Here is a 12,638-nt window from a genome sequence, read left to right as displayed (position 1 = left end):
CCTTGCGACGTCATTTGCCGCAATGCACGTCGGGAAAGTTTCCCGACGGAGCATGCGCACTACGTTAGGCGCGGGAATGCGCCTAATTTAAATGATCAGCGCCTCCTACGGGATCATTTAAATTACGTGCGCTTACGCCGGCCATTTTTACGGAGCGCCCGCGCAAATTACTGAGCTACTGCTTCGTGAATGAAGCATAGCGCACGTGATTTACGGAGGCGTAGCGTTAAAACGGTAAGAGGGCGCAAATCTACCTGAATCTAGGCCATTATTTATAATCCTGTATCAGGAGCTTTCCACAACATTTTAGTTACTGTGGTGTGAGTGCACTATCAGCACAGTAAACCACTCCTCATGAATGCATATGGCCACTCTGTGTTAAACCCCAGTCAGGAACAGGTTAAAACATATCTGAAAAATTACATTTTGGCTGCATACCGCCATAAAAGCAGAGTCGCCATGGGCTTTAGCTCTTCAGTAACTAGTTGTTGTGCGAGGAAGCAGGGGAAAAGGGGAGAAGGTGGGACTTTAAATGAAACAAAAGTGGTTGTAAACCTTAATGCCTAGTACACACGTATGGGATTCCCGGCGGTAAAAAGTCTACCAGGAATCCTGAGGGGAAAACCGAGAACCTGCTTGGTAAGTTTTTCCCCCTACACACGAGAGGTTTTCCCGACAGGAAAACTGCGATGGAGCTTTGGTCGGGAATCCCGGCCGTGTGTATGCTCCATCGCAGTATTTCATCGCAGTATTTCACATAGGAAAACTGCCGGGAAAAAGACCGCCGGGAATCCTGGCAGGAAAAAAGAGAGCTGGTTCTCTTTTTTTTTTTTCGCCAGTTTTCCTGTCGGGAAAAGTGTGATGGAGCATACACACGTCCGGTTTTCCTGGCCAAAAGCTCTCATGGCAGTTTTTCCATCGGTAAAACAGGTCGTGTGTACGAGGCATTACAATCCACTTTTTACTACACGCAGTGCCGATCCTGACCTCCCTGGGGCCCGAAGCAAAATGACATGGCACATTAAAAATGAGAAGCGGGGGGCGATGATGACAGTGACATGTCACATTAAAGAAAGTTGAGAAGCTGGGGGAGGGGGTGTTCTGCTGTCGGAAATTACATCTTACATTAAATTGAGAAGCGGGGGGGTGCTGAATTCTTACCTCTTCTCCCATGCAGCCAGCGAGTTGAGAAGCGGAGTGAGGGGGCGAAAATGACTCCTCACCAGGCGGAGCCTCTAGAAATTTGGGGGGCCCTTCGCAGCTTTGCAGGGCCCTAAGCGCCTTGCATAGTGAGCCTATAGGGCGGATCGGCCCTGACTACACGTAAGCTTATAATAAGGCTTGAACAAGAAAGGACAAGGTTGGGACTTTAAAGGAGGCATGCATTCCCAGGAGGTTACACGATGACAATTGAATATGGCAGGTACCTGATTCAGTAGAACTAAACACATAACATGAAAGCATTGCATGACAACAAATGACAGTCAGTTATTTAATAATATAAAAATATAGCAAATACAATAATAACATAGTATATCTGGTACAATAGTCAAAAAAAATTATATTAGATTAATTATAACGATTAATGGTATCAGAATAAAATAACATAACAATTATGTACTATTAGGAGCCAACAGATGCCCCCTTGGTCAATATATGACATTTTTATCATCAACCATTTTTTCCTATACCAATTGGATTGTACCAACGTATCAAGATTATATTTATTTATCAGGGAGATACGCTCCAATGAATTGGCCTCTTTTATTGTTTCTAGTATGAACTAACCATGTTATTTTATTCTAATACCATTAATCGTTATGATTTATGTAATATCAAATTTTTTTACTATTGTACCAGATATACTATGTTATTATTGTATTTGCTATATTTTGATATGATTAAAGGGGGTGTTTTTTTTTAAATCGAAGCAGTACTTACCGTTTTAGAGATAGATGTTCTCCGCCGCTTCCGGGTATGGTCTGCGGGACTGGGTGTTCCTATTTGATTGACAGCCTTCCGACGGTCGCATACAGCGCGTCACGAGTTGCCGAACGTCGGTGCGGCTCTATATGGCGCCTGCGCACCGACGTTCGGCTACTTTCGGAAACTCGTGACGCGCTGTATGGTCGGAAGGCTGTCAATCAAATAGGAACGCCCAGTCCCGCAGACCATACCCGGAAGCGGCGGAGAACATCTATCTCTAAAACGGTAAGTACTGCATTGATTTAAAAAAAAAACACCCGATTCTGCTTCCCGTAATTAGCCTCAATTTAATGTTAAAAATAGATTTTTTTTGGGTGAACCTCCACTTTAAATAACTGACTGTCAATTGTTGTCATGCAATGCTTTCATGTTATGTGTTTAGTTCTACTGAATCAGGTACCTGCCATATTCAATTGTCATCGTGTAACCTCCTGGGATGCATGCCTCATTTAAACTCCCAACCTTGTCCTTTCTTGTTCAGAATATTGGGGATGGAAGTTCTCAGCTTTATGCCCTGTGCCTCATTTAAAGTGCCACACTCTTAGTTTATAATAAGGCTTCCATGTAGCTACCGTGGATATCTCCTAAACCTGCACAGTTCAGGAGCTATCCCCTGTATCGGCACATGCACACTGAAGCAACGGTTCGTCCATGCCATTGCTTCAGCTGACATGCAGTTACCGGTGGCTCCTGCGTCTCCAGCCAATTACAGCGCCGAAAGCCACGATACCCGGAAATATCTCCTGGAGCAATGTCGCCAGCCGGAGCAGTGTGCCGGGACTGCTGCAGGGCTTCGATCTAACATGAGCATTTCATAATGAGCTAGTATGCTATGCATACTAGCTCATTATGCCTTTGTCTTTTTTTGTGGTGGGTTTACAACCATTTTAAGCCTAGTACATAAAAGTGAATGTGTACCTCTGCGCTACCTTTGTGCTAGTGTGGTGATCCAAGTAAATGTGTTATGGTGACAATAACGTATCAAATAAATCCACAGTAGACATACAAAGTAAAATAGAGTTGCTGCAGCCTCCCAATGTGTTCCCGCCAGTAAGATAATGTAATAATAATGAAAAAGTAAGTTGCACAAACTCTATTTGCACAACTTCATTTTTCATTATTATTACTTAAGCCTAGTACACACGGGCCAAATGTCGGACGACATCGCCGGTTCAATAAAAAAACGGCCAACATTCAGCCCGCGTGTATGGCAGCCAGTCCGATCGGCTTCTGTCGGACATGCATGCTGGAAAACTAACAGCCGTCCAGCTCCTGATCAGCGCTCTCGACCAATAGCAGAGAGCACTGACCGGTGTGTTCTGGCAGGGGACACAATAGGCCCTTTGTGGGGGAAGGCCCTCCACATTCCCTATTATATTAAAACGCAAATCTACTGACAACATATTAATAATGAGAATAGTTCTAAATAAATGGACATTTGATAAGGTATTTGATTTTTGTGCAGTGCACTATGTGGTTATCAGTCATCACACTGTATACTTTTTTTTTTTTTATCTCTTTTTTTTACTGTGTCATTAAATGCCATTTCATTCAACTTTATGCACTATAGCATGTTGTAACGTTATATGCAGTGAGGTGCATTTTGCTGACTTTTTTACACCAAAGCACATGTATTATGCAATCAATGGTGTGAACAAGCCCTTAATAAATCAACCCCAATGTCTCTTTTAGTGCACGTTACTAGATAACATTTAATTTGTTTCTATGACCACCAGCCAGTCATATTTATAGATTCTTTGTCTTGATTGCACATATATTTACCAATCAATGAAATATGCAATGTTACCATTTCTGCATTACAGCAGAAGTTCCTGTTTGGAAAGATGGGAAGTGAGGAAATATCTCAGACACATGGTGCCAGATTCAGATAGATCAGTGGATCTTTAGATCCGCGTAATCTATCTGATTTAAGATCCGCCGCCGCAAGTTTTAGAGGCAAGTGGGTAATTCACAAAACACTTACCTCCAAACTTGCAGCGACGGATCGTAAATCCCCCGGCAGAATTCGAATTCCGCGTGTAGTATTTAAATCAGGCGCGTTCCCGCGCCAATTTAAATGCGCATGCGCCGTCTGCAAATTTTCCCGGCGTGGATTGCCCCCAATGACGTCGCTAGGACGTCATTGGTTTCGGCGTGAGCGTAACTTGCGTCCAGCGCTTTTGTGAATCGACGTACGCAAATGACGTTAAACAAATAAATTCAACGCGGGAACGACGGCCATACTTAACATTGGCTGCGCCTCATAGAAGCAGGGGTAAGTATACGCCGGGAAAACGCTTACGTAAACTACGTAAAGTGACTGCGTCGGGGCCCGCGTACGTTCGTGAATTGGCGTATCTCGCTGATTTACATATCCTCGCCGTAAATCAGCGAGAACGCCCCCAGCGGCCATTTTTAAATTGCAGTTAAGATCCGACGGTGTAACACAGTTACACCTGTCGGATCTTAGGCATATCTATGCGTAACTGATTCTATGAATCAGTCGCATAGATACGACCGGCCTAACTCAGAGATACGACGGTGTATCAGGAGATACACCGTCGTATCTCTTTGAGAATCTGGCCCTCGGAGTTGATTTACTAAAACTGGAGAGTGCAAAATCTGGTGCAGCTGTGCATGGCAGCCAACCAGCTTCTAACTTCAGCTTGTTAAATTAAAGTGGATGTAAACCCCAAATTAAAGTGGATGTAAACCCCAATTTTTTTTTTATGTCACAATGTAGAAAATAAGATTTTCTATCATCTGTGCCCAGTCTTGCCACACAGAGTTAATCCAGCTCTGAGCAATCCTCTTTTATTGTTCGGTGAAAATTAACAGACTTCCAGATAAAACCCTGTCTAAATAAAAAGTCCATTCCTCTCTCCTTGCTTTGAGTGACAGGTTATTTACATGTCTAGTTTGGACATGTTTATCATATGTTATGTTATGTTTATCATAATATGAGGTGATCCACAGTATAAAAAGTGAGAAATCCACCCCTCCCCCCACATAACACATCCTGGTAATATACAGTGAACTGTGAATCACCTCATATTATGATAAACATAAACATGTCCAAGCTAGATATGTAAATAACCTGTCACTCAAAGCAAGGAGAGAGGAATGGACTTTGTATTTAGACAGGGTTTTATCTGGAAGTCTGTTAATTTTCACTGAACAATAAAAGAGGATTGCTCAGAGCTGGATTAACTCTGTGTGGCAAGACTGGGCACAGATGATAGGAAATCTTATACTCTACATTGTGACATCAAAAAAAAAATTGGGGTTTACATCCACTTTAATTTGGGGTTTACATCCACTTTTAGCAAATCTCTAACTTCAGCTTGTTCAGTTAAGCTTTGACAAAAACAAAACCTGTAAGCTGATTGGTTTCTATGCAGAGCTGTACTAGATTTTGTACGCTCCAGTTTTAGCAAATCAACCCCCATACATAACAATTACAATCTGACAGAAGTTCTAATAACAAGAAGTGTAGATTGTGTACTTCTACCTTTTTTGTGCTTAAAATCATTTCTAACATTTATGCTTATGTCCTTTTATATTTACTTTGTGTCTCCATAGCTTCCAATCAGCAAACTTTTTGGGGCCATATGCGCAGTAGGAATAGGAGGAACTTTCCAGTATGGATATAATCTATCAATTATCAATGCACCTACAACAGTAAGTGAAACAAACTGCAGGTGTGTTAAATGTTTTTACATTAAAGTGGAACTTTAATTAAAAAAAAAATGTTCATGTTGTTTTTGTAATGTAGAAGAGACATACAGTACTTTGCCTTTTCTACATTTTTTTGACCTGCCTGTCCACACAGTACACTGAGCTGTACACATGCAGTGCAATGTTATATTTTGGCATCTGATGTGATGAATGCACTCCTCTCAGCTCGGCCAATGAAACGACCAAAGATCAGAACCCAGAAGAAGACAGGCCAATACTCCTGGAACGGATTATGCTCGTAATCTGAGGTTTAACTGTATTTGGTGGTCCTGCCCCCGCCCCGTGGGATTTTGGTCAAGGGTCTTCGGACTCCTGTTCACTCTCTTCCACATGTCTATCCGCAAGGATGTCAAACTAGCATTGCTCCATTGTCTGATCCCGGGCCTCTTTTCCTATCAGCAGAAATTGCCCACTTACCTATTTATTGCAGCCAAGCGTGCAATAGCTAGGGCCTGGAAAAGGCCAGCTGTTTCTTTTGCAGAGGTGAAGAGCATCCTGGCGACCCTTATGATCAATGAAAAGATGACCAGTATCCTCCACGACATTCATGCTAAGTTTCTCAAGGTGTGGGCCCTGTGGTGGTATTGCGCTTTTCCAACCTTGCACCCGACCAGCCTAGACCTCTCTAATTAACCTTCTTCACCTCCCAGCCTAGGGGAGCTTTCCTTCCTTTCCTCCTTTACTCACCCTACCCCTCCTCGCTATTTCTCACTGTCTTCTTTAATAAATTTCTCTCCCACACTTTTTTTTTCCATTTTTATTTGTGTGTTTGGTTTAGGTTTTGTTCACCCCAATTTTAAGTGGACAGGTCTAATCCTCCTCACCAGGGGTCAAGTCCTGGGGAAAAAAGTGTGGGAAGATCCACCCAAGATCCACTTCCCCTACCAAACAAAAATAAATGATACACTCATATGCATAATTACTAAACTGCAAGTTCTTTCTAAATCCCGCGATAACTAACGGCAGACCTCCGCAATGTCTCCTGGGAACAATGACAAAAGCTCCCAGGAGACATTGCGGCATCGAGGAAGTGACGGAATACCCGCACACTACCCGATGAATCCATATACAGGAAGCGGCCAGTAACATAAAGAATTACTAAGGTTCGCCTGCCCCTGACAGTGACTCAAGCTGGGCATCGCCGCTTAGTGAAGGATTGGCTTGGGCGGCTCGGCTGCTCTAGTCCTACAAAGGGAACTGAGTTCCTGCTGTGAAAAAAGTGCAGGAACTCCGTTCCCATGCGTTCCCGCAGGACTTGAGCCCTGCTCCTCACCCACCCCAGCCCCGAGTCCTAGGGCTCAGGCACTCTGTGTTGAAACCTGTTAAAACCGCTGAATTTCATAGATTTATGTAGATTTATATTGGATCCTGTCAGTACTATTGTTTTTTTGTTTGTTTTTTTACACGTGATGAACTAAGTTGGTCCAACAAGAGGTATATAATAATGTAGCCTTATTTTCACAGAGGTGGTAGGCATCCTACCATCTTTCCTGCTCTAGTCTTTAGCTTGCCTGGCTTTTCCACAAAACTGACATGCTTTTATCACATCTCTGTTAGTTTGCCTTGGCAACAGAGTGTAAAAATATTAAATTTGATTACTCTACTTAATTTGTCACAATGCTAGAAGTTTCAGGCCAGTAAGACTGGGTAGGCTTGCATACGGCTGAATAATAATTAAAAATATATATATTTATTGCATAACTGTCAATAGCTTCAGACTAAAGACTAAAACTTTTTTATAAAAAGTTGTTTAATCTTTTTACAGCATATACAAAAGTTTATCAATGATACCTGGTATGCACGGTACGAGTCCCAATTGGATGAAAGTCTGTTGACGCTTATTTGGTCAATTATTGCTTCAGTGTTTACACTTGGGGGCCTTGTTGGAACACTTGTAGGTGGACACGCAGCAGCAAAGTTTGGTAGGTAAGTAAAGCTCTCAATTGTCAATTATTAGTTCTAGTACACAGAAGCAATTGTAGCAAATAGTGAGGCCGAATCTTCTACAAATGTAGCACTGACTCCTTAAGGAGCTGCTGCTGATTTTTGGGTCCTCCTGGGTCACCTCCCTAACTGGACCTTCCAACTCAGAGACACCAGTAAAGAAAAAAAAGATTTTATTAGGCCTGGGACAAGCCCAGCATCTAAAACCAATAACACAGGTCTTATCACACGGTGACCCCCAACCCATCCAGAGCCCTCCATCATTTCAATAAATATCAAAACATTTTTTGTAATTACTTTTATTTAACCAAAAGTTGCACTATACAAACCAAGGTTGGGGTAAAGCAAGATACATTGGCATAAGTATGCTGGTACCAAACAGTAAATATCAGCATCAGGACTACAAAGGCAGCTCGACAACTCGGAGCATACACAATGTGACAAATTCCAAGTCGGGCAGGTATACTCGTAACTGAGAGGGCGTAATGGTAAATATCCCCAAAGTTTCCAGCCCATTAAGAAAAGCCCTAACGTAGTAATACAACTCTGTGGGATATAGAGTGGAGAATACCAGAGTCAGGAGAGATCACCCAGCGGCCAATTAACCCAATAGGGGAGCGAGGGCTGCTAAACAGAATTATGTACATAAGAGCAGCAAAGAAACTGCAAGGGAGAGGTAAATGTGTAAAAAACAGAAAGGGAGAGCAACAGAAAAGGAAAGTTCAGTTGTATTCCAATACTTTTATTCTGTGAGGCCCCATACACACGAGAGGATTTATCCGCAGATACGGTCCAGCGGACCGTATCCGCGGATAAATCCTCTCGAGGATTTCAGAGGATTTCTATGCGATGGCGTGTACACACCATCGCATTGAAATCCGCGCTGAAATCCTCTGGCGATGACGTGTCGCGCCGTCGCCGCTATTATGACGCGGCGACGGGCGCGACGTTGTCATATAAGGAATTCCACGCATGCGTCAAATCATTACGACGCGTGCGGGGAATCCCTTTGGACGGATGGATCCGGTAAGTCTGTACAGACGAGCGGATCCATCCGTTGGAATGGATTCCAGCAGATGGATTTGTTGTGCATGTCAGCAAATATCCGATCTGCTGGAATCCATCCCAGAGGAGATTTCTCCGCGGAAAAAGATCCGCTGGCGTGTACACACCATAGGATCTATCCGCAGAAACCCATTTGCTGGGATTTATCTGCGGATGGATTCTATCGTGTGTATGGGGCCTGAGTATAAACTGTTTTACTGTTTGGGCATCAGTTTTGAAAGAAACCACTAGCCTAGTCAACACACAGGGGGTTATTTACTAAAGGCAAATCCACTTTGCACTACACTATACTGAAAGTGCACTTGGAAGTTCAGTCACTGTAGATCCGAGGGGGACGTGCAAGGAAAATAAAAAACAGCATTTTAGCTTGCATATGATTGGATAAAAAAATCAGCAGAGATTCATTTCAGATCTACCCCTCAGATTTACAGCGACTGCACTTCCAAGTGCACTTTCAAGTGAAATTTCAATTGCACGTTGCACTTGTATTTTGCACTTGTAGTGCAAAGTGGATTTGGCTTTCGTAAATAACCCACATAGTGTATAATCTATATGTAATCAATCATATTGTTATATGTTATCACAAATTAACACAGGGAGAGGTCCAGCAATAACACTAAACTTCTTAAGCCTCGTACACACGACCAAGGAACTCGATGGGCGAAACACATCGTTTTCCTCGTCGAGTTCCTTGTTAGGCTGTCGAGGAACTCGACAAGGTAAGTTTCTCCATTCCCGTAGAGAAGACATGCTCTTTTTGGCTCGACGTGATCCCCGACAGTTTCCTCTTCAAAAAATGTACACACGACCGGTTTCCTCGACAAAAAAAAAATCCCAGCAAGTTTCTTGCTGGTTTTTGCCAAGAAACTCGGTCGTGTGTACGAGGCCTGAGTAAGTACTGCTTGCATATTAATAAGGCCGCTTTAGGAGCATACATTGTTCAGCATTAGTCAGCCTGCACTCTAGTTAGCCAGGGTGATGATCACAATCCAAGTGTAACTCATGCACTCTAGTTTGTTTTTATCGATTTTAGTTAAAAAAAAATGTTTTTATTAAAAAGCAGCAATTTATTTACTGATAGGTAATTAAGATCATTTAACTTACTGCTGTAAAGTGGGACAGGAGGCCCATCATATTTAATAAAGGTCATTTTTTTGAAACCTTAAAAAGCTATTTAGCAATTTCTAAGACAGTCAGGGGTTTTGTCTATCCCAAGACATTTTAGCAAGGCTCAGCAGCACATGTCATCATAAAGCAACTATATCTATAAAACTAAAGACAAGAAGCATATAAAAAAATATATTAGAATTTCCCATACAACAGAGAACTTGATAACAGTAATTAGATGTTTGTACATTTATTCTTGTGCAGGATTCCTTGTTTAAAATGTGTGTTCTCATTTATTGCAGGAAGCAGACTTTATTGGTGAATAATGTTGTAGCAATTCTAGCTGCTCTTTTCATGGGAATTGCAAAACCAGCCAGATTATACGAGCTTCTGATAGTTGGGAGATTCCTTATAGGATTTAATGCAGGTAAATCACATATGCATGCATGCTGAACTGGCAGTGAAGGTATTTCATACACGAAAATACATTTTGTTCATAACTATCATTATAGTTTCAATTATATTTATAATGTATTACAGCTGTAGGGTAGTATGACTACAATAATACTGCTAATATGAGTGGGTGAATCACAAGAACAAAATTGAAAAAGAAGAAACGTGTGTTGTAGGAGAGGGCCGCGTCAGCACCAACCCCCCCACCCACTTACCATCTCGAGGCAGGAGAGAGAAGAGAAGAGATGACACTTTCATTACCACAACCCCCCCCCCCCCCCGCGCGCTTATCATCTCGCGGCAGGAGAGAGGAGGGGCCACCCTCGGTTCTCCGCTCCGCTCCAGGGGGGCCCTGCCAAAAGCTGTGTAAGGGGCCCCAAAATTTGTGATGGCTGCCCCTGCACCAAACCAATCTTCACCACTGGCCATCATGCCCATTCCGAACTAGCTGCTCTTCTGCATACTGATGATACACAAGCACTTGAAACACTCTTATTTAATTACACTTTGTTCCCCTCATTACAAGCACTGTGTTGGCAAACATGGGCTAATCTTTATCAAGCGACCAGATTCGTAGAATAAACAAACTTATTTTACCGAGTGTAGTTCAGTAGGTTGCACAAAGATGTTACATAGCTCTGCATAGTAGCTGTAATTTACAGTCAATTTCTATAAACAGATGTTCCACAATGAACCCCCTAGCTGAATGTAAACCATTCCCTTGAGGTAGCCTAAGCTGGAAAATTGTTAGACTATTACATCATGAGGCTGTACAATGGTGAGGCTATACAACAGTGAGCATACATTTTGGCTCAAACACATCCCATTTATTAAACTGGTTCTTTACACTCCCTGACTTTGGGTCCTGATATGAGTGGACTCCCTTCTCCACTAATGATCACATCATAGTATGTGTGGCTTCCCTTGCCTTCCCATCAGACCAAAAGTCTCTGTGCCCCAGGGAACACTGCCATGTATACCCTAGCAATGGGAATTGACCTTGTCTACAGTTGACATCCCACTACACATAGTAAAGCCACAAATACCAGGCAAAAATGCATACACAAGTGCAGTGACAACAGTGTTACCTGCCAACACGTGAATATGCCAAGGTCCAATAACAATGATGTTCATATATAGTGTGGGTACTGATACGCTGTAGGAATTTTGTTCAAAAACCCTAAAGTGGAATGTCATTGAGGAATCATAATGATTTAACCATCAAACTGGTAAACTGGTGATGCAGTGATCACATTTGCAAGGACCATGTCCTAATCGTATAGACTTTCTCTCAGGAATCTGATAAACAGAATTCACATTAGTGTTTGAACTCTATAGACCAATTGAGCAGGGTGCAGTATGTGTATTTGAGCTCTCGAGACTAATTGAGCAGGGTGCAGTATGTGTATTTGAGCTCTCTAGACTAATTGAGCAGGGTGCAGTATGTGTATTTGAGCTCTCTAGACTAATTGAGCAGGGTGCAGTATGTGTATTTGAGCTCTCTAGACCAATTGAGCAGGGTGCAGTATGTGTATTTGAGCTCTCTAGACTAATTGAGCAGGGTGCAGTATGTGTATTTGAGCTCTCTAGACTAATTGAGCAGGGTGCATTATGTGTATTTGAGCTCTCAAGACTAATTGAGCAGGGTGCAGTATGTGTATTTGAGCTCTCTAGACTAATTGAGCAGGGTGCAGTATGTGTATTTGAGCTCTCTAGACTAATTGAGCAGGGTGCAGTATGTGTATTTGAGCTCTCGAGACTAATTGAGCAGGGTGCAGTATGTGTATTTGAGCTCTCTAGACTAATTGAGCAGGGTGCAGTATGTGTATTTGAGCTCTCTAGACTAATTGAGCAGGGTGCAGTATGTGTATTTGAGCTCTCTAGACTAATTGAGCAGGGTGCAGTATGTGTATTTGAGCTCTCTAGACTAATTGAGCAGGGTGCAGTATGTGTATTTGAGCTCTCGAGACTAATTGAGCAGGGTGCAGTATGTGTATTTGAGCTCTCGAGACTAATTGAGCAGGGTGCGGTATGTGTATTTGAGCTCTCGAGACTAATTGAGCAGGGTGCAGTATGTGTATTTGAGCTCTCTAGACTAATTGATTTATTCTTCCAAATCAAATGCACCTTTGCACACTTTTACCGACTAGTATTCCAGAGTTTCTCTCCATCACTGAGCCAATGTAAACCCCAATTCTGATGGCGAGGGGCAGGGGAGGGTCAAATAAGAATGATGTGCATTCGATCAACATCCTTCTTATCAACCAATGACATCACTGGTTGTTGGAATGCCAAAAGCAATTGAGAAGCAGCTCTTAGCAACTTAAAGGCAAATTGAAGTAACG

The 12,638-nt window shown here is 42.5% G+C and overlaps 1 protein-coding gene across 2 annotated transcripts in view; it reads left to right on the top strand.

The window, feature by feature from the left end:
• LOC120937483 (solute carrier family 2, facilitated glucose transporter member 11-like) overlaps nucleotides 1–12,638 on the top strand; it is a 94,997-nt gene that overhangs the window by 56,387 nt on the left and 25,972 nt on the right. For both annotated transcript variants that reach the window (XM_040350756.1, XM_040350748.1), the window contains exons 2-4: nucleotides 5,569–5,667; nucleotides 7,490–7,650; nucleotides 10,143–10,267. In XM_040350756.1, the coding sequence (XP_040206690.1) occupies nucleotides 5,569–5,667; nucleotides 7,490–7,650; nucleotides 10,143–10,267 (385 nt within the window). The remainder of the gene's footprint in view (nucleotides 1–5,568; nucleotides 5,668–7,489; nucleotides 7,651–10,142; nucleotides 10,268–12,638) is intronic.

This window comes from Rana temporaria, chromosome 1 (assembly GCF_905171775.1).
Source record: "Rana temporaria chromosome 1, aRanTem1.1, whole genome shotgun sequence".
NCBI classification, from domain to species: Eukaryota; Metazoa; Chordata; class Amphibia; order Anura; family Ranidae; genus Rana; species Rana temporaria.
This window is presented reverse-complemented; position numbering and strand designations above follow the sequence as displayed.